This window comes from Trichoderma breve, chromosome 2 (assembly GCF_028502605.1).
Source record: "Trichoderma breve strain T069 chromosome 2, whole genome shotgun sequence".
Taxonomy (NCBI): Eukaryota; Fungi; Ascomycota; class Sordariomycetes; order Hypocreales; family Hypocreaceae; genus Trichoderma; species Trichoderma breve.
Window position 1 is genome coordinate 1,909,228 of NC_079233.1, and position 27,283 is coordinate 1,936,510.

General features: G+C 51.6%; 10 protein-coding genes across 10 annotated transcripts; 2 read left to right on the forward strand and 8 right to left on the reverse strand.

The window, feature by feature from the left end:
* Nucleotides 1–305: 305 nt before the first annotated feature.
* Nucleotides 306–611, reverse strand: T069G_02817 (uncharacterized protein; the record flags this gene model as incomplete). Its single annotated transcript, XM_056170027.1, has 1 exon — nucleotides 306–611. The coding sequence occupies one exon, from the start codon at nucleotides 609–611 to the stop codon at nucleotides 306–308; it is 306 nt and encodes a 101-aa protein (XP_056030919.1).
* An 81-nt stretch (nucleotides 612–692) lies between these two features.
* Nucleotides 693–1,676, reverse strand: T069G_02818 (uncharacterized protein; the record flags this gene model as incomplete). Its single annotated transcript, XM_056170028.1, has 1 exon — nucleotides 693–1,676. One exon carries the CDS (start codon nucleotides 1,674–1,676, stop codon nucleotides 693–695), a length of 984 nt encoding a protein of 327 aa, XP_056030920.1.
* An 800-nt stretch (nucleotides 1,677–2,476) lies between these two features.
* On the reverse strand, nucleotides 2,477–4,197 carry T069G_02819 (sugar transporter domain-containing protein; the record flags this gene model as incomplete). Its single annotated transcript, XM_056170029.1, has 3 exons — nucleotides 2,477–2,837; nucleotides 2,908–3,882; nucleotides 3,950–4,197. The coding sequence occupies 3 exons, from the start codon at nucleotides 4,195–4,197 to the stop codon at nucleotides 2,477–2,479; spliced, it is 1,584 nt and encodes a 527-aa protein (XP_056030921.1).
* Nucleotides 4,198–5,335: 1,138 nt separating this feature from the next.
* T069G_02820 (metallopeptidase family m24 domain-containing protein) lies at nucleotides 5,336–6,829 on the forward strand (the record flags this gene model as incomplete). The annotated part of the gene is made up of 1 exon (XM_056170030.1): nucleotides 5,336–6,829. One exon carries the CDS (start codon nucleotides 5,336–5,338, stop codon nucleotides 6,827–6,829), a length of 1,494 nt encoding a protein of 497 aa, XP_056030922.1.
* Nucleotides 6,830–6,964: 135 nt separating this feature from the next.
* On the reverse strand, nucleotides 6,965–8,356 carry T069G_02821 (uncharacterized protein; the record flags this gene model as incomplete). The annotated part of the gene is made up of 1 exon (XM_056170031.1): nucleotides 6,965–8,356. One exon carries the CDS (start codon nucleotides 8,354–8,356, stop codon nucleotides 6,965–6,967), a length of 1,392 nt encoding a protein of 463 aa, XP_056030923.1.
* A 1,154-nt stretch (nucleotides 8,357–9,510) lies between these two features.
* T069G_02822 (uncharacterized protein) lies at nucleotides 9,511–10,589 on the reverse strand (the record flags this gene model as incomplete). Its single annotated transcript, XM_056170032.1, has 2 exons — nucleotides 9,511–9,592; nucleotides 9,859–10,589. The coding sequence occupies 2 exons, from the start codon at nucleotides 10,587–10,589 to the stop codon at nucleotides 9,511–9,513; spliced, it is 813 nt and encodes a 270-aa protein (XP_056030924.1).
* A 1,734-nt stretch (nucleotides 10,590–12,323) lies between these two features.
* On the reverse strand, nucleotides 12,324–13,051 carry T069G_02823 (uncharacterized protein; the record flags this gene model as incomplete). Its single annotated transcript, XM_056170033.1, has 4 exons — nucleotides 12,324–12,482; nucleotides 12,547–12,730; nucleotides 12,814–12,865; nucleotides 12,928–13,051. 4 exons carry the CDS (start codon nucleotides 13,049–13,051, stop codon nucleotides 12,324–12,326), a joined length of 519 nt encoding a protein of 172 aa, XP_056030925.1.
* A 5,462-nt stretch (nucleotides 13,052–18,513) lies between these two features.
* T069G_02824 (homogentisate 1,2-dioxygenase domain-containing protein) lies at nucleotides 18,514–20,025 on the forward strand (the record flags this gene model as incomplete). Its single annotated transcript, XM_056170034.1, has 2 exons — nucleotides 18,514–18,581; nucleotides 18,690–20,025. The coding sequence occupies 2 exons, from the start codon at nucleotides 18,514–18,516 to the stop codon at nucleotides 20,023–20,025; spliced, it is 1,404 nt and encodes a 467-aa protein (XP_056030926.1).
* Nucleotides 20,026–20,409: 384 nt separating this feature from the next.
* T069G_02825 (uncharacterized protein) lies at nucleotides 20,410–22,269 on the reverse strand (the record flags this gene model as incomplete). Its single annotated transcript, XM_056170035.1, has 4 exons — nucleotides 20,410–21,136; nucleotides 21,195–21,331; nucleotides 21,392–21,854; nucleotides 21,929–22,269. 4 exons carry the CDS (start codon nucleotides 22,267–22,269, stop codon nucleotides 20,410–20,412), a joined length of 1,668 nt encoding a protein of 555 aa, XP_056030927.1.
* Nucleotides 22,270–24,370: 2,101 nt separating this feature from the next.
* T069G_02826 (uncharacterized protein) lies at nucleotides 24,371–27,000 on the reverse strand (the record flags this gene model as incomplete). The annotated part of the gene is made up of 3 exons (XM_056170036.1): nucleotides 24,371–26,283; nucleotides 26,348–26,566; nucleotides 26,691–27,000. 3 exons carry the CDS (start codon nucleotides 26,998–27,000, stop codon nucleotides 24,371–24,373), a joined length of 2,442 nt encoding a protein of 813 aa, XP_056030928.1.
* Between the last annotated feature and the right edge of the window lie 283 nt (nucleotides 27,001–27,283).

Genomic DNA, 27,283 nt, shown 5'->3' on the forward strand with positions numbered 1-27,283 from the left:
TATTTTTTACACTGGATGCGGCAAAAAGACCGATGGCCTTTAGCAAATAGCTTCTTTTGGCCCCCCTTTGCCCTTTCTTTTACAGCACAGACAAGCTAAAATAGTTTGATGCCGAGTTATATCTCGGCTTTACCATTAAGAAATAATGAATTATGAACCAACAATTATAGTATTACCCAGTTTACACTATATATTATCGAAACAAGTAACGGATCCATCCTTGGCTGACATCAGAGATATAACAATCTGCTCGTGAACATGCATACCAGAGCTTGGTATCAAACAGGTAGGACGTAGGAAAGTTCTCAGTCAAAGGATGACGACTTCTCGCGAGACGGCATGATCTTGATTTTCTTAGCTCTCTTCTTTAAGATATTGAAAAGAGGCTGGTCGTCGTCTTCCGAGTCATCCTTTGCGACTCGATTATCCTTCTTCACCGGCACGCGTGGTCTCTTCTTCTGTGCTCTTCTCTCCCCAAGGGGTATTCCTTCCGAGTCATCATTCGAAACTCGGCTCTTCTGCGCTGCTTGCTTTTTCAGAGGCTTTTCTTCAGAGTCATCGCTCAAAACTCGACTATCCCTTTCCTCCGCCACTCGCGGTCCCTTCTTCATCGCTGCGATCTTTCTTAGGGGCGTTTCTTCTGAATCCGAATATATGTCTCCAGCGTCAGAGAGAGCCGGACTTTCTTCTTGCTACAAAGATGATCCAGGCCGTTCGGCGGCTTCCTCAGAAACGCGGTTGCTGTTATTCTGATCTTGGGCTTGGTCTCCCTGCTGAAGAGCGCGGTCTTGATCGCGTCTCTGCTTCAGGGCAGCGAAACAATCGCAGATGAGTTTTCGCATTGCGATGCGCTCTCGAGTGGACGGGGTGGACTTGAAGACGACGGCAAGGGCGCAGCGGAATATCCACGACTCGTAGGTCTTCTCCTCAAGCATCTTAGCGAAGAAGTCTTTCCTTTCAGACGCGGCGGCGAGGTCTTGGATAAGGCTTTCGTTCTGGGATTGGAGCTCTTTGACTTTATCTTTTTCTTCCTCGAGCTGTTTTGCCATGTCGTCGTTGGCAGCCTTGAGGGTAGCACATTTTGTTTCGTGGTCAGCTCTCTCCTTCTTTGTTGCTTTGTTGAGGCGTTCCACGATCAAGGTGAGCTCATTGCATTGATTCTGGAAGTAATCACGTTTGTCCTGCAATTCTTGAGCTCTCTTTTCGAGATCAAAGACTTGACGAGATACCGGGTATTGGTCAGAATATGGGTTGTTAGCTCCAGCCTCTGATGAAGAGACGTTCTTGGGCTTTGCGGCTTTGCCTCTGATATTCTTAGGAGCATAAAGTTCCTGTATGGCCTTCAGCTGAGCAATTTCTCTTTCGTTTTCTTCATCCTTTGAAGTTGGCATCTTTCCGTTTGCCGATTGGGGCTTTCCCATCACATTCTTGGCAGGAGTGACGGAATCAGAAGAGCTTTCATCGCTGGGGTCGTGGTATTGGCCGGGGTATACCAAAGCGCCTCGGGTTCTCCTCCCGTCCATCACATTCTTGGTGGAAGTGACGGGACTAGAAGGGCTATCATCGGGATCGCTGAGGTTTGGGTCGAAGTCTTGCAAAACGCGTCGTCTTCTCCCGCGATGAGAGCCTGGAATAATATTACGGGCATTATTCCCGTCAAAGTTAAGCAACTGCATGGAATCTCGTTAACAGGGAGGCTTTGTTCTCAGGAGAGACGATTGGGATGATATCGAGTAAGCAAGCAAAAAGTTGAACTGTATATGGAAAACCCAAAACTTTTCCAAAGATGAAAGGGGGAATTTAATGCAAAGGTTGGCTTCTGTCTCTCTGGTTTTTAATTTCAATCTCCGTTTGTCATATGAGCATATTGCGGTTTGAATTGTGGGGGGTTAAAAGTGAGCGGAGAGTGAACAAGAGGTCGACGCGGGTGAATGGGGTTGTGCGTTTGTTTGCTTCCATGAGCATAAATAAAGCAGATAGCATTTAAATTCTGCATTATTAGCACGCCGTATTTTATGGGTTTTGCGGTTAGATAGCTTTTATCTTCAAACTTTTGTATTATTGAATCCTATATCAAGGCGATGTTACAAGTCCTCATGGACAGAATCCTCATTTCCTCAACACAGCGGTTATCAGTTACGGATATCTACCTCGGTAATTAAGTAATCTAGGCGACAATTGGTACTATAGCAAATAAATCAGGTAGCTTTGTTCTTGGTAAGTAGCTACCAAGTATATATTCCATCCGACAGAGTTGCACAACAGACTGAAGCTACATATTCACTTAGCACATTAACTATCAATACTCAGTATTTATAGATTACATATCTTCTCTCATATTTCCTTTTTCAAAAGCAAACACAGATGATTTACATCTTCAAATTGTAGCACTATTTGGAATATACTTTCTACCGAAGAGTGTTGGGATATCAAACCCAGACCTTAGATCTCAACTCCAGCCTCAAGCAAAACAGTCTCAATCAGCCTGGCGATCCAAAATCACTCCTGCCGGATCCTTCGTCTCTCCATCTCCCCAGGTTGCATCCCATCCATGGTCAGCCAAGTAAACCTTCCACGCCGCGTCATCGTCGTCCAGCCGCCGCGACACGTCAGGGATGACGAAGTACGCCACGAGGGCGCCCAGCACGGCAAACGCCGACCCAATGAGGAAAGCCACCTGATTCCCTTTGTCGGGGTTACTCGCGTACTTGTTGAGGATGGCTGTGAATACTTGGGTCCCAATCGCAGCACCGGCTTTTGACCAGGCGCTGATGAAGCCCATCATCTGGCCGCGGATGGAGGTGGGGAAGCATTCGGAGGCAGTCAGGACGACGGTGCTGTGAGTTTCGAGAGTGTTAACTGTCTGTGAGTTGCAGAGATAATAAGGCTCATAATAATAATGCTTACCTTCCAGGTCCCACCTCGCCGAGCGTCAAGAAAATCCCATAGAGCACGACAAACAGAGGAAAGACTGTCTGAATAGGACCAATTGCACCGCCCAGGATGAACCCAAGTATCGCCTGCATGGCAAATCCCAGAGCCATCGTCTGTCGTCTGCCAATCCTATCAGACAAATATCCACCTAAAAAGGGCCCTGGGATGTAGAAGCAGTTGATAAGAACACCCCATCCAAGATTCTTGACAAGGCTCTGTCCAACGTTGGCACGGCTGATGATGGTTGAGCTGAAGATTCCAAAGGGGATTGAAATCCAATTGTACAGGAACCAACTGGCTGCAGCTCCTATAAGAGGTCGGTAATACCGCTTCAGAGCCAACCAGTACGGCACCCGCTGCTTTCTCATAGCAGACTTTCGATAAGCTGTAGCAACGGCCATGCGCATGCGGAACCAAAAGATGCCCAGCGGAGGGATGGCACCGAGAGCAAAAGAGGTTCGCCAGACAATGTAGTACTTGTCCTCCCTCTGGCCAACACAGAGCAGCAAAAGAAGAGGAACCAGCCCGCCCCAAACATATCCAAGATCAGAAGAAAGATCAGCCAGCATAGCAAACATGAAGCCGCGGTGCTTGCGGTACTGGCCGCTCTCATCGGTAGCTTCCACGGCACCGGCGCCGGACACGGGATACTCGCCTCCGGCCCCGACGCCGGCAACCCCTCGGGCGATGATGAGCATCCAGAAGAGGCCCTTGGGGGAGGTGCCGTTGGCGGCAGCGGACATGGCGATGCCGAGGACGAGGAGGATGGTGGTGGCCACGGCGCCCGTCTTGCGGCCCAGCTGGTCGACGACGACACCGAAGAAGAGCATGCCTATGATCATGCCGATGAGAAAGGCATTGCTGAGGCGCGAGTAGATGGAGTTGGTCAGGTCATCTGGGTAGATGGCGCCGAGGAGAAGCTCGACGTTTCCTATGACGGCGGCATTGCTATGATGAGATGAGATTAGACGGAGAGCTTTTATTAGATACCTAGAGAAGAAGGGTCATGACTTACTAGCCGTCTGATCCAATAGCCAGACCTGAGAAGAGAACCATCAACCAAACCGAGAGCTTGCTGTAGTATCCCTTGACCGACTCTGCTATGCTCCCCGCTTCAACGTCGACATTTTCTTTGCTTTTCTCTGGTAGCTCCTCATCTTTGGTGATCTCTGCGGCTACTGGCTCGCCAACAGTTTCAAGCTTGGAGTCAGGAGATGTATTTTCTGGCTTGGGAGCCTCCATCTCCCCTGGTCCAGCAGTCATGATGGCGGTCGTTGATTAATATTGGCACATCAGATCCTTCAGCTTCACGTAGGTTTGTGTCGATCTATGTGCACGCGAGCACAGCTTACACGAAGAGGGGTTGCAGAGGAGGGAGGCTGCATGTAGGGTTACATTCTCTCTCCTCCTTTTTGCATTCTTCTCTCGCAGACATTATCTTGCGGCACATACAGGCCACTTGCCTTGAGACGCTATCCGGTTAATCAACGAAGAGATCGGCATAAGACACGACTGCTTGCCTGTCAGATAACGCTCTCAAACTGACATTCTCCGTGCCTAGTGATGATAGCTAGAAGAACTAGCGTGGCCAAGGCGACCCGTCCGTTTCTGACGGTTCAGCTCTTTTACAGTGTATGAAGACTTCATATCATGCCGTCTCTATCTCTACGAAGCCCATGTCATCCATCTCCACTCTACTAAACCATCCTGAAGCTCCTTGTTCATGCTCAACCATGCTCAACGCTTCTCTTCGTAACTTGTGGGGAGGAGATTGCAGCGCCAATCCCATGTTATACTCTGAAAGCTTTCCTAATCCAGTTGGCCGATCCGTGGCTTGCAACTAGTTAAAAGCTGTTCTGACATCCAAAGTGGGGTGACAAGATTGAACCAAACCGAAGCAACCAAGATTGCAGCTATTCCCGCGTCCGATACGATACGAACAAAAGCACTAAAAAGTTCCCCACGCAAGAGTCCACATCAAACAACATCGAATTCAGCCCAGCCTATCAAATTCACAGCAGGAAATACAGTACACAGCAGACGCTACAGGGGATACGTCACACCCCTTCAACGTTAATCTGGTCCTTGTTTAAGACAAGCAAACACCTTTCAGCCTATTAGCCGACGAATCAAGCCAGTTCAAGTTCCCCGAGATGATCATGCCTGCATTTGGAGCTGGCCATGTTTAAGTTCGGATGCGATACCTTTGTCTGGAAATCTCCGGTGTCGCAGCCGAGACGTTGATGTTCTGCATGAGTGATTGGGTAATCGTGAACTACAACCTACCTAGGAGCTGACTGCATGTGTTCATGTTAATTCAAACTTTGGCCCTCTTACAACAACAACATTGATCGTAAGGTTTGGCTCTCTGTGCCTGCTGGGAGGACTCTGGTGAGACATGATGGATTACCATATCATTAAAGATGAAAAGGGTGTCTCCCTTCCAACGACATCATCACCACAACAATCACAACCAGAAGCATCACAACGCCGATCTACATCCTCCAAACGATTCCGCATCTCCATCTTCACACTCCTCTTCCTCACAGCCCTCCTCATCTTCAAAAACGCCCACAACACCCCCTTCTCCATCTGCACCTCCCACCACCACCCAAACGTCGCCCAAGTCCAGCAATGCTCCATCAACAACTTCAAATCAGACCTCTCATTCCTTGATCCCGCAGAGCCCATCCAGCCCGAAGAGTTCCTCCTCCGCAGGGACCGTCTAGCGCAGGCCCTCGCCGCCAACAATGTCGACGCCTTCGTTCTTGAGCCGGGCTACACGTTCCAGTACTATGGCAACATCTCGCAGCAGGATTGGGAACCATGGGAGCCTGAAGAGCGGCCGTTCCTCATGCTCATCATGCCGCAGACTTCCTCCGACGGCAGCGTTTCCGCAAAGACGGCGTTTTTGTCACCGCATTTCGAAGAGGGCCGCGTTCGCATGCTGGGCATCCCGTCTCGCGAGGAAGAGTTGGACATTGTCATCTGGGAAGAACATTGGAACCCGTACACAACACTCCTGGAATCGAGACTCTTCAGCGGCAAACAGTCCCCGACGCTCATGGCCGACGAGGAAATCCGCGACTACATCGTCCGCGGCCTCGACGGCGCAGGCTTCCGCACCGTCGGCCTCAGCCCCGAAGCAGAGCTCGTCAGACAACTCAAGACGCCCGCCGAGGTCGAGCTCCTCCGGGCCGTAAACACCGGCACCGTGGCCGCCGTGCGGGCCATGCGGCCGTGTCTCGTCCCCGGCCTGACGGAGAACGAGGTCACCTCCATCCTGGACCAGACCATGCTCTCCATCGGCTTCGGCCTCTTCTTCAACATCGTCCTCTTCGAGGAGCACGGCGCCCTCCCGCACGGCGGCTTCGTCACCGGCGACAAGAAGCTGACGTACGACACCATGGTCGTCATCGACGTCGGCGCGCACTACCTCGGCTACTCGTCCGACATTTGCCGCAGCTTCATGATTGACGTGCCGCCAGGTATGACGGCGTCGACGACGCACTCCGACCCCTTGCGCGTCGAAAAGGAGAATGTCTGGCGCATCGTCCTGGAGGCGCAGACGGCCGCTGCCAAGGCCATGAAGCCCAACAACACCGCCGCCAGCGTCGACATTGCGGCTCGTACTGTCATTGAAGATGCCGGGTATGGATACGGATTTACGCACCGCCTGGGTCACGGCATTGGTATCAAGGCACATGAGTCTCCGTATCTGAACAAGTGGAACACTGGCTCGCTACTCCGGCCGGGAATGACATTCACGAATGAGCCGGGTATCTATCTAGAGAACAAGTTCGGTGTCAGGCACGAGGATATTTACCTGGTCAAAGAGGATGGCGAGGCAGAGCTCCTCACGGGTCAGCGGGCACGAGGAATGTATGAACCTTGAGATCGTTTGTTAAAAAAAAAAAAATCAGGGGGTATCATTGTAAACTAATATCTAGAGATATACCATTTTCTTCTCTCCCGTTATATACAATGCTTCCCAACATAAATGTGTACCATAACGCTATGCAATTCCCAACTACGCCTCTCCCGATCCTCGATGCAAAGGAAAGCCGCTCGCAATCGCAGTACGCGGCAGGTGCTGCAACCACGGCATGGCTTCGCTCCCGGGGATAGGAATGTGGTTCAAATTACAGTCAATGTAAACATTCTCATCCAAGTAAACCCAATTGGACACCTCCGTCATGCTTTCTGCCACCACTCCGGGAAACGGCGAGGAACTCAAGGCCGCACAAAGCCAGGACATTTGCTGGAAGACGTCGCTGAGGGTATGAAGCCTGGCACTCAGGCTCATCCTGATCATCGAGCCCTCCGTCTCGATGTGAACGAATCTCAAGCTAGGCAACACTGCGCCTTTACCATCGCTGCCGTCCCAGAGAGACATGCCTGAGAATGCATCTCCTTGTTCGAGAGAAGATGCCGCGCTCGTGAACGCATCTTGAAGACAGCTCAACACGACGGGTCCGCTTTTCGGCCATTGCTTCTCGACATACTCGGATACAGTTGTGCAGACATGCTCAGTAGCGGTGCCTGTCACCACAGGTAGAGACCCGAGACGGGTATTAGATAGGTCGCCAAAGCCACCTAGCGGGTTGAACAACTGGCATTCAAACTTGAGCTGAACGATATGGAAGCCGTCAGGCGGAGGAGGGCCGGGTCTTCTCAACACAACATCCCAGATGGCCGACTCGGCAAAGTGGATCTGGACATAGTGTGGAGACAGAAGCACCTTTTTCATCTCATCGATGAGCTCTTTGGCAGCATCCCCGGTTGTTATAAGCGTATGAAGTGCGCGGGCGATTTGATCCGGGGATCCTCCCGGCGACTGATCGGGAAACTCGCGATGCCAGTAGCCGCACAGCAGCTGTAGAGCCAGCGGGAAGTCGATTCCCTTGGTGTTGGTCGACCACGTTAGGGGCCGTCTCGATAATCCCGGACCGAGCTTATCGAGGATGCATCTAGCCGTCTCGGGGCCGTTTAGTATAAGCACGAGTTGACGGATAGGGCCATCGAATAACAGAGTAACTTGACGAGCATGCTGGCTTCCAGAGCCGTGATCAGAGTCGGTGTAGAACCGGAAGAGCTCATCCCACAGCTGCCTGACGAACACCGACAAGAGCCGGTCCAGCACTCGATCAAGATTGACCCGAACCCTCCGATCTGGGAAATAGTAGTGGGCTAGCAGCTCATTGTTCAAGCCATCGGCCAGGGCCTTGGCAAATGCGGCAACTAACGCCCCGGCGACCAGGGGTGGGAGCTGGACCTCGATGTTCTTGGCCTGCTGCTGCGAGAAGGAGAAGCAGGTGGGAAACGGGGGCGGCGGCGGCTTGACGAGCGTATACGAGGAGGGGGAAGCAAGGCCTGTCTCTGGTATCCTAAGGGTTTCAGGACAGCCAGGCGGAGGTGGCATGTCTGATCATGGCTGTGCAACAGGAAGAGGGACGAGTAGTAGATGAAGAGGGGACGGTGGTGAAGTGAGGATGTGTATATGTAGGCGTGTGTATAAGACGCATCACCAGCCGGTCCACCAGGGGAATGGATGGAGATAGATGGGATAGAGTGCACGTTTAAGCTTGACCAATCCCTAATGGAAGAAGCCGATCCAGAATCGTCTCGGTATGCAAGCCACGCCCAACGAAGTTTTCATCGCCATTTTATTTATCATGTGCTGCCCACCTGAGCAGGCCAAAGTCGAGCCTTGCGTTTGCTGACGTTGCAAGCCGTCGAAAGCATTGCGCGTCCCGCTTCCGAGCTAAGGAAAATGCGTCTCCAGCTCGCCACACATTACCCTTTTTTTCACATCCACGTCCCCTATTTTATTTTTCTTTGCCCCAGGAACAACAATGTGCCGAGACAACTCTGAATCAGTTGCTCATTCTTACTTTTGCGTAAGCATTTTTTCCCATGTTCCAGGCCCGGGGGCAGCTTTTTGACGTTTCGGCTGGGAATTTCGCCAGAAGCTGCGCGTCCCGGGCCAGCGACCCGCTCAGCTGCTTGAATAAGGTAAGTTAGTTTATTGGAACCCGCCGACGACTGATACGCATCTCGAGATAAAAAGGGCAATAATCGCGCGAAATTAGAAGCAACACTCTAATTTTGTCGATATCTACTCCGTAGTATGAGCAAAAGCATCGAGATGCAGTGACTGGAATGTGGGTTCTGGGTGAGTGACCCGGCGCTTGGTGGGTGGTGACGTACCACGTGGTCGGGTACGAGTACCTTGATACAACCAATTCGACAAATTATTGTCAGCCAGATGATTCAAACCCTGCAGTTATAAAGCAAGGGAGCTTACTCTCGTCAAAAGTCATATCTCATCATTATGTGCCAATGTTCTCAGTGGAAGGGATAGGATACAGGGTAAATCCTCTTCATCTTCATAGCATCATATACCACCGACCATACATAGAGCGGCCCTTCAAAAAAGAATACATTGAACCGCCATGTCTACAAATCCCTTGATAATTGAGAACCCTACTTCTCACAGACACAAAATCGCCTGCGCTCTCTTTCTCCTTCACCGCGAGGTATAGCCGGCTACCGTATTGCCGGCCCCGGGAAAGATCAATCGAGTCGCATCGGCTCTAGTTCTTCGGCCCCACCTCCGGCATCTCGCTTCACCTCCATAGGCGTCTCGGCATCCACGCTGTATTATCTTAAAAGTTCTGCTGATGAAACCTGTTTTATACCGTGCATTTCGAAGGCCAGCACTATTCTCGATAGCAGAGCACAGCCGACAAGCGCTTCGACCACGGTTAACATGTCGAGCAGTGTCACAAAGAGAATACTCCCTAGGACAACAGTCCCGAGCATATATGCAAAATGGATAACACACTGCCAAACCACCCGAGAGCAACATGCATAAACACCCATCCGCCGGGCCTTTTTTCCAAACGTAGGGGTCGCCCGTACAGTGACGGGGTAAATTCATCCAATATCCATTTCACTACGGCAGATTTCCTCTGCGTGGCTTTGGAGGATGCAATAGAGTATCCCGCTCTCAGCGTACTATATGCAATGCCAAAGATCGGCGCCATGACAACCATCCAAAAGAATAAGATGTACGTTTCTAGCACGTTGGGGATCTTGATGCTCACGGTATAGGTAGCCTGCGATACGGCCTTGTAGGTAAGCCGATAGACCTGATAGACGACGTTCCCCGTAGCGAGCATGCCGACTAGGTACTCAACACAGGAGATGGCAGCGCGAACAACCCAAGGCGCTCGCATTAACCAACGAGGGAACCCAATAGTCGGCACAGTCAATACATAGGAAGCCAAATCTCGATTGATTAACAAGGCTAGATTCGCCATTGACGGGCCAAACTGCGATAACCCAGCCGGTAACAGTCCAATGAGAAGCCCAGAAACCGTAAACTCGTTCTGATAGCCTTTCGTGCAAGCCGGCAAGACGCAGTCGATCAGCTTGCCGGCCCAAGCATGCCCCTCGCCATCGGGTAGGCTCTGGTTCGTGTAGTTGGCAAATTGACCAGCGCAGTTGCTCTGTATGATTCCCGGTAGGAAGTCTTCCGATGCGGGGAAGAAGCTCGGAAACTGGTTATGAGCACGAATGTGAGGGTTTCCTGCTGCAAAAACTGATCCGACGAGGGCGGCTACAAGTATCACAGTCCCCTGGAGCTGCATTATCGTCATCGGGGTCAGGTAGTTGGCGAAGCTGCTGCCAAGAAGTTGGTGCAACGCAATACCGTCTCCGATCCACAACGAAATCAAGAATTGGACACAATCTTCGCTCGACTTAAATGACTCCGAGCATGGAGGCCCTGAAGCACGCATTCCAGGATGGGGATATATATACCAAGTCTCAACCCCCCAACTGCTCTGTGCGGTACTAGGGAAGATCCTGCTTGGGAGCGATGGAGTGTACCCCCATGGCCATTACCACCATCGCTATCGCTCTCGAGTGTCCGTAGCCAGCGACTGGTCACCGAATCTTAGCCCATGTCTTCGGGAACTTTGAGTTCTTTTTACGAGGTAGATGGCTGTTTATCAAATTTGCAAATATATTGGATACTGTACAGACATGTTTTTTATTGGTTATATGACTCTGCATCGAAGTCGAAGAACAGCGTTCTGAGCCGTTGTCCCGACGTGACACAAGAAAAAGCATGTGAGCTCGGATGGCTATCTGTATGGCTACCAGGCCGTCCGAATAACAAGGGTACGTTCTGAAGAGTCGTGTCGATACGAAGTATTGAATACTAATAGGAGCGAAGGATTCAGTACTCTGGGTTCCCATTTTCACCGTTCGCCCAGCCGCAATCTAGGCATTTCAGAGAGAAAAGCTATGTATTGTATCCAAAAGCTATATGCACTGTTCATTGTTTAGATCTGGTTTATGTACCTATGTAAACACATGTGGAAGAGAACGCCACATTGATGAAGAGTTGGGTTTGTCCGACAATCTTGTCTTTGTCTTTGTGATCTTCTAGTTACCAAGTGTAGTCGCTGTATATCATTGGCTGCTGCAGCCATCCAGCAGGTAGGATTCGCGGATTCAACTTGCAGGGGCTAGCGAGCCTTGTGAGCCTTGTGTTTAGGGGCCGGGCAGCCGGGACAGACATACATATATATATCAAGGTATTTCATGAGTTCTCTTCTCTCTCATATGCCGTGCCAGGTACATACATACCTAACTGTTGGTCACCATTACCTCTCACCATACCCGAGAACAATACGAGACGAAAGGTGGTTGGTTGCATTGATGCAGCCCATATGAACCAAGTCCGTAGCAACACTCCGCACATCCCCTCATGCTCCTCGGGCTTTTAAATTGCCGACAATAGAAGCCCCCAATACCAGAAGTCCCGTAGCTCGTGGTGGTAAAACAGATGCATTCCAGACACAAGGGGGTTCGAGGTGCTTGCCGCCAGACTCATCATAACAGGCGCCATCCCTCGGCTTGATTGGACCGTCCCTGGAGATGTGCCATCAAGGGCTGCAATGTGGCTGCTGCCGTGCAACTACTGTGTACATGTAGAGGTAGAAACTCCGTCGATCGCTTGCAACCCCGCATCAATCGACGTGAGAAAGAGGGGAAGCTGACAAGACCTCATATTTATCCGCCTCTGTAGATCATAATCGCTCAGGAACAAGACGCATGAGGCACAAGCTTTCGGTTGGAGAAGGTAGGTTGTGAAAAGTAGAATTTCAAGTTATACATTAAGAGTGTAAACACTCCGTTTCCGTGAAAGTAAATTGAGTACATAAGCGATGCATCCAGCAATCGCGTCATCATGTCCCGACCAACAACATCTAGTTGCAATATCCCGGGCGCCGACTCGCACGAACCAGGCGAAGCCAAACAAAAAAACAATTGAAGGAACTATTGAACAGACATTAGGATGGGTAGATGTTCATTTACTCGTCATTGTCCTTGGACTTCTTCTTCTTCTTGCCACCGCCACCGCCGCTTGACGAGCCCGTCGCCGGCTGGCTCTGGAGATGTACTTCAAAGTAGTTCTCGCCCTGATCCCATGCGAAGCCCTTGAGGTATGGATTATCAAGCTCATCATCAGCCTGCGAGTTACGTTAGTCGACAAATCTTCGGAAAGGGAAGTTTGGGTACATGTGCAAGACTCACTCGGTTCTTGTTTGCCTTGTGAATGGCCGACAGGGCGTCACCTATTGTCAGGCCCTTCAGGTTTCGAGCCACGACTTCTTTTCCATGGGGGAACCTCAACGTTATGCTCTTGATGGGAGGCTTGGTGAGGGGAACCTGTAGCAGCTGATCATTGTCGAGATCCTTGGGCCGCTGATTTATTTTCCTGGGTTGGGAAGAGGTGTTAGTTTATGTGTAATGATTAATGGCAATGACCAGATGCTGATTGCCTGGGAAATTGAAACGTACCACGCTGTCTGCTGTGTCTCTATTGCGAGTTCTAGAGGCGCATGGCTTTCATCTATCATGCATTGTCAGTAAACGAAGAGGCCATCAGTTACATATGACTACGAAGCAACTTACTGATTTCAGCAATGGTCATAACACCAGCCGCACTAGAGCTTGTTCTCCTATGGCCCTTCTCTTTGGGCGGTGATGATGACAGGCCTTGAACGGCGGAGTCGACCTTGGTGAGAGGTTCAGACATGGCGATGGTGATTGGCTGGATCAGAACGGATCCAAGAGCTGGATTGACTGTGTAAGCCGGAGATGCAGACGATGCCAAAGAGGACTATCAAGGCTGTTTACCTGTTTGATGAATCAAAGACGATGGATGAAGATGGTTGGAATGTGATGAGAAGAAGAGAGAAGAGGAGAAGGTTGGAGAGAGGGGAAACAGTGGCTTGATAAAGGCAGGCAGGCACGGTGGTACTCGCTTCCGTGAGTGAGCATCCCATTGCCATTTCCTGCCCCTTACGCAGCCCGGGCGGGGTAACGACTTCCTTCTCCCGGACTGGGAATGAGCATTGGATCGCGTGACAATGATACCACTGGCGATGGCTGGACCTAGGCCTTGTGGTACCCGATTAGGTTTAGCAGGTGCTGATGCACTAATATCCACCCAAATCCGGGGAAAGAATCTGGGGAAGCAGACCCACTGCGCAAACGAGTACCGAGTGAAGAAAAAAAAGAGCCTCGCCAGGGGAAGAGGTTGCAAAGTGCCGTGGGCTGTTTTTCGTTTGGATGCACGACGATTTTCCCTGGGTTTCCCTCTGGGTGTGCTCATGAACAAGTGCCGTGGCATCACGAATTGAATTCAATCAGCCATCCAATGTGACTAAATCGCCCCCCTAGCCCCTCACCGGCCGATCTCTCCGAGTGGATCGGGTACTTGGCTCCACGGCGCCCACAACGCTCTACGTAAGGTATCCGGTACTTGAACCCGCCATTGTCTCGAAAAAGTGACGTACTCCCTCCATTCCGTATATCCCGTCCAATAACATCCGGCGAGTCGCCCGACTGAATCGCATCCGGACTGTGTTGCAGCAGCCATTTTACTGCCTGTCTGGGTTTAGATGAGAGGCGAGGTGGTGATTGGCTCTGTAGAGGTCAGGGGACACAGTTTCAGTGTACAGTATGTAGGGAACTTGGACGCAAGCATTTACTCCGCAGCGGCTGAAGACACGCAGGACATTCATCCAAAATGGCCGCCCTCCCCCGGAAGCAGCGCCTTGCATCTCCCGCTCTTCTTCATCCTGCATGGCCTGTGAATGGCGTCCAAATCATACGCTCAGCGTTCAACATTCTTCCCAAGGAGAGACAGTGGTTCTATTGCGGGACCTTCGGCCTGCACACCGAGCCCCGCTGTGGGCCTCATAGCACGATGCATCGCGTGTTTGCCGTCAAACGTCAGCACGAAACAGCCCACACGATGTGATCCCGCGAGCACTCCCGAGAGTCAATTGATCACAGGATACACCTCCAAGACCAATTCACTTCCAGTCTGGACCGATGCGAAAGATGATATAACATGCACAGCACGGCATCCCTTGCGTCTGAATTTGGTGACAGTGACTTGAACCGGAAATTGAAGATCCACCGCCCAGTCAATACGACGCTCGCAACTCCCATGCAAAGCTCCCAGCTTCCATAAATCGGACGCCTAAATCACTCCAATGCACCGTGTCATTAGTTAGACGAAACAGCCGAAACGACAACCCCAAAGGCCTTTTCTTTTGTTTCTGTTACTGTTTTCCCAGCCCGCATGCTCGCCTGACATATGCACACATACTAATGTTGCAAGTTGACCAAACTTTCGAGTCGTTCAACGTCATGGCCCCGGCCACCTCCCTTTCCTATTTTCGAAACCAACCTGTGACAATAATTGAAAGATGCCGTCCCTAAACTTCCCGACGATGCTCGTCCCGATTCATCCATCCTGCCCGACTGAGGGATATTGCGTGTCCGTTACCCTGTAATCCAGGCATCATTGCCACCAGTGGAGGTCGGCGATGTCCTAGACGGTCCACAGCAGTCCTGCGACATGGGCAAAATGCTCATATGACTGTTTCGAGGATTCAGGAAACACATGTTGTATACGACTAAAACCCCTTGCACGATTCGTTTCACCTTCCATCGACAATTATGAGCAAACGTTGCCGACCGTCGAGACGTGATACCCAGACCGCGATGCGAGTGAATACAACCCAATAGACCGCCGATGTGAATTCTAGCAATGAATGCTTTGAAGATTGTGATGGAAAATGCGGTATCATGGACGCCGAGATAAATAATATGGGAAACACGAACAACGCTTTTTGCCACGACCGGGAGTATTACCATGCGCCATCCACCGATCTTTGTCGACTCGATGAGGATATGCCTTGAAGGGACGAATAGAGCACGAAACCGGTTGCTGGATCGATTGAAGCCCCCATTTTAACTCTCAACAAAATTTGTATGATACCTTAAGGAGCCGATGCATGCAGTCTTACGCATTGCAATGCCGCTGACCATATTACTGCGTAGGCACTTCACCATGGCCCGTAGACGACCTCCACCGAACCACCACACGACTCAATCTGGATCCTCGTCCAACCTACGGAAATTTGGGCAAGTATAGAAAGTCCCAATCTCGTCGATTACAAGCTTGAAATACACCATTTGCCGCGATCATTGTTGTCACTATTGGCCTCTCCTCCTCAAGACATCCCGATACCGCGCACATGCAAATCCATATATGCGACCCGTCTCCGACTACCCTAATCCCCGCAATGGCTGGAATCTCACACGATAAAACGATTGCGATATTTCAATTTGGATGATTTCTTTTTCTTTTTGGATTCTTCAATCGATTATCCCCTTCTGCTTTCTCCACTGCAGGGAATTAACCACAGCAGAGGCTTGTCCTCTCTGTGTTATGTATTGACTAGGTACATGAGTCGCTATAGAGCAGCATCCATAACACCATTCACACATCTCCTCGAAGCACCGAATCATCGCAAGATTTCTCAAGGATAAACAAGGCTTCAAAAAGAATCTCGAAGAGGTATTTCGGAGCGTTGCTATGAGATAATGAATATCTGTCTAATATGATTGGTGACACCCAGCCAAATATCGCGACGTGCGAAGGAAAGATGGACTCGAAAGATAGGGGCATGCATCAAGTGTTTTTATGAGTATATGATGCGGTAAGCCACTCTCACCCATGTAATACGATGCCTTGTGTAATCGCTCTCATCTGATATCCGGTGTAGAATATGGAGAGTGAAATTTATGGGCAGTGTAGGTTATGTGTGCAGCTCAAAGTCGCGGGGAAGTATCTAGCGCTTAGCATCTAATGCTTCTTACAGTCAAGGGCACGGAACCTCGACGCATGGTCAAAAGGAAACTGGGAATGACGGGCTGTACGAATCATGGTTGGATGTTGGTTTAGGGTGGGATTTATGCGAATGGAATACGAATTACGAAATACAGGGAACGGCATTGTGAAATCATCACAAGTTGCAGGGTGAAACTGAGCATCGAGCATGTCTCACAAGTGTCAGAAACCACACACTTCTACTATGGAGAAAAATGGCGCCGAAAAATAAAACATTGAAACGTTTGCGATGGACTGAACAGATCTACTTCATTCATGCTGCCTCTAGACAACAAGGTCCACGGATGCGCTTCCATTGTGTCGCATCTAAACGCTTTACTCATAGACACTTAAATATACGAATGCATTTTAATTATATGGCAGACCATACGACGAAATTCCCAAATGTCAATACTTTATTCACTGCTGTTAGACAGATGCCACCAAGGTTGCAATGCCAAGAAGAAAGAGGCAGGACGCCATTCTACCTCAAACGCAGCGGTAGCACTTTGAAACATTTCTGTCGATTCAACTAGCTAAGATATAAAACTAGAATTTGTAAATATTTCCTTTTAACTTAAATGGCTTTGCATCGTGCTGCAGTTGCGTTTCGTCAGATAAGAGGTCACCTCTCGTCTGCCAATCGAGGACACGCTTAGAGATGGGTATTAGTACCGGAGATACAGCCAATCTGTGTTATTGGCCGCTGAATTCATGCAATGCACACCCCAATGCATGTGGTGTAGTAGATACGACGTAATGAAACATCTAGACTTTTAGCGACCTCTCGGGAATCGCGAAGTCATTTGACAAGACCATGTGCGTATTGTCTGATGCAAAGCCCCAATGCGACATCACCTATGTCTTGATACATACAAATGCGCTGTTAACCATTACGGCCTACACAGCGTCAACTTCTCGGTCTCTTCACCTGTATCAGATATAACCTGAATCAACTCTACCTTGACCTTTCCCTTCACTTTTCAGCAAGCAAGAAAGCTCTAAGCTAGTTCTATTCGTCAGCATCGTGGGAGATCAGCGGCGGAAGTATGTCGCCGGAGTGGTGATCGGAATATCGCTTCTGAACAAGAAAACTCCGATAGGCGGTTCCGTCAATGGTTTTCCACTTCGCCAGTGAGCGAGTAGCTTCTGAACAGAACACAAACTAGATGTTCTGCGATGTGGTTATCAACTGCCTACCATCAAAAGATATTTTGTTATTTATGAATGCAATCTGCCGTGGATTATGCAACTGATGTTTTCACAGGCAATTCTTTTCCTCTTTTGAAGTCAAATAACTCATAAAAAGCACCAATTCGACATGATTCCGTTAAATACCACCCATTCAATAAAGTGAATATCCTCCCAAAACATGAATGATGGCACTGTAGATACAATCGGCCATGCAGACATGGTCAACCCTCGCTCCACCCAACGATGTACTGGGCTCATCACAACCCAGGATACACGGTCAAGGAAACGGAAATGCAGATGAAGTTGGGTGCAGCGTGACAAATACATTGATTCGGAATATCAAAAACATGCAAAATTAGATGGTTCGATTGAAGATTCCGGGCAAAGTTACATGCACTTTGGTTCATCTTAGACTGACTGAGAACCTTGAACGGACGGTAATCTTCAGTCCAAACATCAAATCAATATTACAAGCTCTAGCACCTGTATTATCCACTGTAAGCATCAAGATCCAAGGGCATCCATCCGAATCCAGCCTAAAGCCGGGGCTGGACTCGGCTTTCAACAAGCTCCTACGGGGCCATCCTGCGGCGGAACCGTTCCGGACAAGGAGCTCAAAGCGGGGGCTAGCAGAAGAGGGGGCGGGGTAAGGCCGCTATTCAACGGAAAAGTCAGCATCAATAAAATTCCGCCACTATTGCTTCCAACTTTGGTGGAAAACTGTCGATACAATTTTGTCATCCTTCCCTCCAAGATCCGACAGAAACCGTCGGATTCGGGGGCGGAATCGGAATCAACCCCAAACTTACACCTTTGGGGACGCAAGGACAATTGGGTTCGCGTCATCAGATGCAAATTGAGTTGGCTTTCTTTGGCGGAGAGGCGGTGCTTGTGCTGCTGAGGTGGTTTCTCTTTTCTTTTATTTTTTTTTACCCGTGTGTCGCGTAATATATATGCAGCTTCACTTCTTCACATCACCGAGAGCTGCTCATTGTACTTACTGCTAGAGCTACTACTCCATTGACGAATTGATTGATTCCAGACAGCTTCGCTTCACATCGCTTTACATCGCTTCACAAACTGTAGATAGGTAGTGAAAGCAAAAAGTCGCCAACATGCCCGTCACAGAGTTTGCCACGAAGGAGCTGTACAGATACCAGAATGGCTTCAACAACCACCTAGAGTGAGTGAATTTCTGCCGTACTTGAGCATCCCCAGCTACTGCGACTTACACCAACCTCACAAAAGTACCTTTACATCTCCAATGCTAACCTCACCTCCACCACTACAGATCCGAAGCTATCCAGGGCGCCCTCCCCATCGGCCAAAACTCCCCTCAAAAGCCCCCCCATGGCCTCTACGCCGAGAAGCTCTCCGGAACTGCCTTCACAGCCCCCCGCCACGAGAACAAGCAGACCTGGCTGTACCGCATCCTCCCTTCGTGCGCCCATCCGCCCTACCAGCCCTCTCCCGAGTCTCGCGCCGCCCAGGAAGGCGCCGACACCTCCAAGCTGCGCTACATCCCCAACCAGCTGCGGTGGGATCCTTTCGACCACAATGAGGCGCGCGACCTCGACTTCGTCTCCGGCATGAGGCTGGTCGCTGGCGCCGGCGATCCCACGCTCAAGCAGGGCATCGGCATGCTGGTCTACGCCGCCGGCAAGAGCATGGACGAGAAGTCGGCCTTTTACTCAGCAGACGGCGACCTCTTGATCGTGCCGCAGGAGGGCGACCTCAACATCCGCACCGAGTTTGGCTGGCTGCTGGTGCGCCCCATGGAGATCTGCGTCATCCCTCGCGGCGTCAAATACCAGGTCCAGCTTTCATCAGGCCCAGCCAGGGGCTACGCTCTCGAGCTGTACCAAGGCCACTTCAACCTCCCCGAGCTGGGCCCCATCGGTTCCAACGGCCTCGCCAACGCCCGCGACTTCCAAGCACCCGTGGCCCATTTCAGCGAGGACTTTGGCGCCACGGCCTCCGAGGGCAGCAACTCGTTCGACATCACCGTCAAGCTCAACAACACGCTCTTCCACACGCGCCAGGCCCACACGCCCTTCGACGTCGTCGGCTGGCAGGGCAACTACTACCCCTACAAGTACGACCTGGGCCGCTTCAACACCATCGGCACCATCTCGTACGACCACCCGGACCCGTCCATCTTCACCGTCCTGTCGGCCCCGTCCGGCGTGCCCGGCACCGCCGTCGCCGACTTCGTCATCTTCCCACCGCGCTGGCTGGTCGGCGAGGACACTTTCCGCCCGCCCTGGTACCACCGCAACACCATGAGCGAGTTCATGGGCCTCATCTGCGGCGGCTACGACGCCAAGAGGGGCGGCGCCGGCGGCTTCGTTCCCGGAGGCGCCAGTCTGCACAACGTCATGAGCGGCCACGGCCCAGACGCCGACAGCCATGAGGGTGCCCGCAATGCGGCGCTCGCCCCCGTCAAGGTCGGTGGTGGCAGCTGTGCCTTCATGTTCGAGAGCTGCCTCATGGTCGGTGTCACCGAATGGGGACTGCGCACCTGCAAGAAGGTTCAGGAGGGCTACAGCGAGGAGAGCTGGGGAGGTGTCAAGACGCACTGGGCGAAGCCCGCCGGTAAGGAGGTGAGAAGCCACCTCGCCGAGTAAGAGGGATAATGTGGTGGAGTCGAAATGGTTTGACTCGTAACGTCTTTAGAGACTCGTGTAAACAATTTTGTCATGTATTTTGCTTTATGTTTTCATATGTGGGATTGAGGGACAGCCCGCTGTCGATGTTTTGTATTGTAGGATATTAGCGATCATCAGAATGAAATACCAAATCATTTTAACACTTTTTCAAGGTTCCAGATAAAAACTCATACATTGATAAACGCCCCGTCTACATGCATCTACATGTGACCTTTGGTATACAATACCACCGAACCTCCCTAATTAGCACATATCGATTCAAACCCATCCTCCAACGCCAAACACATTGCTGCCGCCCGCCCCCTAAATCGTACACATCAACGCCTCATCTTCAGAACCGCCCTACTCATCCTTATCCTTCTCTTCATCCTCATCTTCCCCATCCTCCTCCAAAGCCCAGTCCTTCCACCCTTCACCCCGCAGCCAGCTCACGCCCTTGCGCCACTGGCCCTCTCGGATGGCCTTTGCATCACGCTCGTACACCACACCCGTCACCATCAGCGCAAGAACAAACACCCACACGTCTCCGCCCTTCATGGCCTTCCACCAGCGTCGCTTCACACCAACCTTCCACAGGCTGTCAACGCTGGCACGAGCAGAGTACAGGAACACACCGCGGCCGTGGCGACGCTCTACCCACGCCCACATGCCCGCGAAGAAGCCTCCCAGGAAGATACGCTGCGTCGCAAGAACATGGCGCGGAAGATACTGCTGGAAGAAGCAAATAGATGCCCAGGCCGTCGAGAGGGATCCCGTGGCAAAGGTAGAGAGGCGCAGAGCCTGCGATATGATTTTCTGGATGGTGGCGAATGGGAAGTTGTACAAGTTGCGGGACCGAGGGATGATGGTCATGGCGGAAGTGAAAATCAGGAAGAAACGCGTCATAGTCGGGAACGAGTTGAGCCAGAAGGTAAGGTAGGTTCGCAGACAAGACGGGTCTGTGGGATGAAGAGTTGCGCAGGAGAGAGACGTAATGAGCGGATGAGCCTGTGAGCTCAGTGGTGAGACGCCAGCCAGCGTCGGTGGGAGAACCTCTTTGTTGGGGAACAAGATGGGAGAAATATTAGGTCTATAGAAGGATGAAAGTTAGTCTAGTCACATATCTTCACATAGAGGATTTAGCTTACGGCCAGTTGAGTCGGGCCATCTCTGCGATATTTGCCAGGACATCAGTCGCACTGGGCCACTTGAGAGTCTTGGGGTAGTTCTCTGGTGCCGGGGGTAGGTAAGTAGACGAGTTTTTGAAAATGAAATCCCCAAACGACTATCGCATTGTTAGTAAGTGGTCCTTGGTTGAAATACAGGGAAGGGACAAAAAACATACGGAAGGAAAGCAATCAGGGTCAAAGACTGCAGCATGGAGCAATTGGCCGAAAGCCAGGGGCTGCAGCATCCAGCTACCAAACCACCAGGGCCGCTCGCGGTTCTTCCCATTCTTGATGCCCCAAATCATGCCGTCCTTCTCGCACACATTCCAGCCAAACTCCAAGGCTCGGAACAGGGCGTAGATGGCGATGCTGACACGCATCTGCTGGGACGGATAGACGCCGAGGGCAAGACCCGCGAGCGACGCACCAATGGCCGGCGCAAACGGCGATGTCAGAGTTGCCGTCGTCCGCGGGTTGCGCAGCCGGAAAGGCTCGGCCTGCGGATCCAGGAGATGGACGCGGAGCCGGGTGAGGAAGCGGAAGAGCACCCGGTAGAGAAACAAGATGCTGGACAATGAGAGAGACAGCCTCAAGGCGGGGGATTTGTAGAATGGCTTCTTCTGTCCGCCTGCACTCGAACTAATTTCGTTTCAAAGATCCGTCAGCTTCGCAACAATCACCATGTAGTCCATTCATCGAACCAGTAGACTTACTCCTTGCTCCCAAGTCTCTTCATGACCGCGTCCCACACTTTCATGCCAATCCACGTCGCCGTGAAGACGCGCAGCGAGTGCCGCACCGCCTTTGCATTGTAGTCATCACCTCCCTTCCTCGGCTGCAGTGCCTTGTCCACGCTGCTTGGGCTCGGTGCCGCGCGGCGCAGCGTCCGCGACTTGGAGAGGATGTACTTGTGAAGTGCCGCGTATTCGCGCGGCGAGATGGTGTATCGCAAGGCATTCCGGAGGATTGGGTCTGGCCCGGAAGAGCCGGCTCCAGTGCCTTGCATGACGGCCTTGTCGCTCGGAGGCGGGGCCAGCGCTGATGGCGATGCCATTGTAACGATGTCGTCGATGTCGCAGCTGTTTTGATATCGGGTACGCAGCCACTGAGGAGTCGTGTGGTGTCGCCGACCTTCGCGAGGACCAGCTGCAGCGGTGTTAAGTAGTCAACGTCGAGTCCCCTTCCTCCAGATACGACCAAAAGACACGGGCCAGCCTGAGCCGCAAAATATGCCCGTTATCACCCAACCCCCAGGCGACGAGGGAGAGCAAAGGAGTCGAGTGGTGTGACGGTGACTCTGCGTGCTGCTGTCCGGAACGCGATGCGGCAATGACACGTAGCTTGATACTCCCTAAGTCTTTCGCTCTTGCGACGTGTCCCCAGGAAAGGCTCGAGTCGAACAGCCCAGGATGAGGCTATCGCCACGCCAGGCACTCGGGTCGATCTGTGAAGCCCGCAGCGAAGTTGCAAGAGCCAAAGCTCCTCCCTGTCCGCCCTGCAGTGGCCAGTGCGGTAGCCAACGAAAGGTTGAGCCTCGGCAGCGCGGCACATGTGAGCGGGCAGCAATTATGGAGCACCAAGACCGCTATAATACAGGGGGTTTAGAGTGGGGCTAGACTCGGGCAGGGCTTCCCCATTGTCACTGTTGCTGATGACTTCATCTGCACTCACTGACTCGGTATTTAATTACCCGATGTTAATTCCAATTGTATGCTGTTGCGGTTATCTACGCAGAAGACCATTATCATGAAACAGACATCTGGTAGCTACGAGCTTTTGACACACACCCGTTGTAGACATCAGTTATTATCAAAAAGACCAAGACTTATACATACCTTGGGTACCGGACACGAACATGCAATTTCCTGTTACTACCGCTACATTCTTTAGCCTTGAAAATAGCCGGACAACCAAGGTACTTCTCATTCCATTCTATCACGGCACTCTTAGTTGTCTACCTGCATGGTAATGGCAACTCCTCATAAACGTGGAATTCATGTTGGCTAGACACCTCATGCCCCTATTTGTATAACTATGGGACAAGCCAGCAACTACGTGTTTCATTAAATGCAATACGTGGCAGAGCATGTCCTCACCGTAAAACTCACATCACCCAAGCTAGCACCTGCATGAGGTCTGTATCAGGGGCATCATGCATCGCAAGATGTCGGCAGTTCTCCGACGTCTTCTCCCAGGCTGGACCGCAAAAACAGGGTTGAGGCGGTCATGGAACGTAATACCTATTATAAGATACTACCTATTACTACCTAGTATAAAGCATCATCTCAATCACAGGTGAGAGGTCGCAAATCGAGAAATCCCCCATCAACCTAGACTATTATCAACTGCTACCTGTACCTGCAAACCCAATGACGAAGTGTGCCTAACCGCCATCTCCTCGTCTTTTTAATCCATCCTGCCGGCCATTTGCTCGCAAATAGAGTATGTAGCCAGCTTACTGACCTTCGCCTGAATCCGCAACCACCGCAATATGCATTCCACATTATCTAGCCGCTATCCTGGTAGCTGCCTTCAAAATCATCAAAACGTTATCATATGCTTCCAAGTAGGAGGCAATTCCTTTTTTCAAAAACCAATATTCCGTTCCGCCAATTCCCTCCCATTTTCTACACCCCATTTGATATTCTTCCTCCATACCAAAGGATACTCACGCAAGATGCTTCAAAGGAGACAGCTGGAGTCAGTCATCTCCTTCAGGGGTAGTCTTGTAATCGACGTCCATCTCGAAGCTCCGTCAAAGTGAGACCGTCTGTTGGTAGTTCTCTGCGCATGCCTGTACGTCCGGTGTTTCCAGTGGGAATAGCACGACCACAAAAGATATGCTCGTGCGATTGCTGAGCGCCCATTTTATGTATGATTTGGCGTCATCATCCCATATCCTTCCTTCCACAATCCAACCCAAAAGCAGCCTCTCCGCAGAAACAAAAACAATTCGCCGGCAATTTTCGTGTTGTATCAAAGACACTAATGCACGCCAATTTTCAAAAGAAGAAGAAAAGGAGCCGAAGGCTCTTTTGCGAGGCAACATGCCAAAGTGAATAACTTTTGGAGAGCTGTGATGCAAATGCTCGGTGTAAGGCACGTCATCTCATTGCGAGAGGAGTCGTTAATCATCAAACAACGCAAAATGACCATCATGGGTACTCGGCGACGTTGGATATGGAGCCATTCTGTGCTTCCATCAATGGAACCCATTTGCGTGCCAAGGTGGGGCCATCTGGGTTACCATACGGCAACATCTCTTCCTGCCATCCCAGGGCTGTCCACCAGCCCAAATCTCTCGGCTCTGGGCTGCAGAGGCCTGCCCGGATCGCTTCTGCATCGGGAACTCGACCGGACAGTACGGCCTCCAAGACCCTACGGCGGCGCGATTCGCGTTCCTCTACGGCAATCTTGATAATGCGATAGCGGGATTCGGTATTTGCCCAACCATTGACGTTGCCTGATCCAGAAGATTCTAGTATCATTTTGAGCTGAGTGAACGGTATCTCGACGAGGATACGGGACAGAATCGAAAATGATGCCGGCTGTGCAGCGCGGGTGGCTTTGGGCGTGTTTGCATCGGCCAAGCTCTTAGCTTCCGAGAAGGATAAGTCGCCAAACTGGATGCCGTTGAGCTTTTGAGGACGGCGTCCCTTGCCCAGCTGCACAATGGATCCCTCAGCTGATGCCGGGGGTATCCCGTTGTCAAGAGCATCTTTGGCCAAAGGTGGTGGGTTGATTGGTAGCCTGCCATATGGCACAAATTCCATGGCCTCGGTGTCGAAGTTAAAGTGCGAGGGGAAATTGTGAACCAAAAAGGTGACAACGGCGTTGAGAAGGACTTGCGATCCGTTGCCATACTGGTAAATTTCATGAGAGCCCTTATCCCGATATCCATCCAACGCAAATTCCAATACTCGCTCCAATGTCTCCCAGGTTAAGAGGTGGGTGGCCACTTCACAGCCGCGTCGGACAACCGGAGTCCAGTCAAGGAGGTGGCCAGCAGCGGCATATGAGATTGCAAAGTCAATTTGTTCATTTACCGATCCGGCAGCCGTCACGTCGCCGGAGTCCATGCCAACGCGGCGAGGAGGGGCATGAAGCAATGGCAGTCCGTATAGGCGCTGAACTGCCATGTAGAATGAATCCGAACGGATCCACTTGCTGCCCGTCTCTAGAAGAAGAGTTTGCGGAGATCTATCGTTGGGGGACGCCTGGAAAGTTTGCTTCTGCAAGAGGTTGAAAAGCTGGGCGCTGCGAGCAAAGATCAATCGATGGCCAGGGATCCGAACAGGTGCTGCCCTGTCGTCGGTGTATCGAAGTTCCAGAGTACAATCAGACAGCTCAGGAGAACCAAATTGTTGCTGTAGGTATCCAATAAATCCATCAGCATTGTCGCCCTGGGCCATAGGGGGAGGCAGGCTTGGGTTAGGCATCATCCGAGGGTAGTCTGGCAGTCCATACATTCTCCCCTGGGGATTTTGACCTTGAGCCTCGTCGGAAGGCCCAACACCGTTATGCATAGCTCCAGGACGATATTGATTATACATGGCCGTCTCTTCTTGGTGAGCTGAAGACTGGGAGTCGTGAAAGCTATGCGGCGTCGATGGTCCTAGTGTATTACCATACGGATGATATGAATCCATCGGCGCATAAGCCATCGGTCGGCCATAGCCGTCAAAGTTAGCGACGGCCATCATGTCTGCGCCGTATGGCACCATGGGTGGGAAGCCATTTCCATTGTGAGGCATCATGGGGTGTGGTCGTCCATCCGGCATTGGCATACCAGGCGGTGGCGCAATACCTCCGGAGTGTGGAGGCGCCGGCGAGGAGCTTTGAGAATCGTGAAAGGCTCCAAAGTGAATGCTGCCGTTGCTTGCATGGGCTTGATGCATGTGAGGTGGGCCGTTTGGCAAAGGAGGCCTGGGCCCATGGGACAGGTCCCCGTTCGCCACAATGCCCATCGAGCGATGAGCTGGTTGGAAAGGCGGCGGCATCTGGTATCGAGTTGGAGATACAGGCGGAGGAGGTTGAGCGGAGACAAGCTTGACCGGGGGGTATTGAGCTATGGATGAGTATTGTCATTAGCTTCAAAGCTCGGTATATTGACAGTCACGATGGGAGCTTACCTAGCCTCTGCCTTGGCTCATCTTGGACAGCGCCCATCCCAGGACCGTGGAACTTGGTCTGCATCTCAGAAGAAGCTTCGTGAGCGATCGGTGCAGGAGTTTCTGCATTTGCTGGCTGTACAGCGTAGTTTGTCGAGGTCGTATCGTTGCCAGTAGCTCGGTCGACAGGTGCAACGGGCTTGCTGCTAGCAATCACGACTTCTTTGGCTGTATCAGAAGCTATCATGTTAACGGTCGGATCAGCAAGGACAGGTTTCTCCGGCAAGGGTAAGCACAAGACAAGATGACAAGGTGCTGGCTCGCCCTCCTCGTCCAAGGAAGAATCACTTCATGTAGAACTTACCACCGGCGTTCTTAATAGCAGATTTCAATTCTGGGCTGCCAGCCGAAAGGGATTCGCTAGCATGGGGCGTGTCTGCAATCAGAGTAGGCGAAGACTGGTTCACTTCGTGGGGTCGCACTTCCAGAGAGCTGTTTCGAGGACTGTCCTCTGGCTTGACGTTGTTGATCACGGGAGCTGCTGCTGCTGCTGCTGCGGCAGCCTGGCGTTTAACGTACGGCAGAGGAATCGCAGGAATGACGGGCTTGGGCATCTGCTTGCTGGAGACAACAGCAGGCCTGCGAGACTTGACAGATCCGTTGGGGGGCGCCATGGTGGTCGATCGAGGGAGCCAAATCTGATGGATCGAACTGGTGCGGCGAGTGGGCTGAGAGCCTTGCTCAAAATCCGCAGGTCGGCGAGGGGCAGGGGAGGCCTTGGATTTCCGATCGCCCGCGCGCCAGACCTGGACGTCAAATCTGGAGATGTCGGCAAAGAGGCATCAGTCCAGTCCTGGTCAATGCCAGAAAACGTCGCCTTGGGCCAGAGGCTGAGGCAGCGCTGGCGGCAGTTGGGAGGTGGGATGCCAGGGAGAAGCAATGGAACATAGAAGTCAA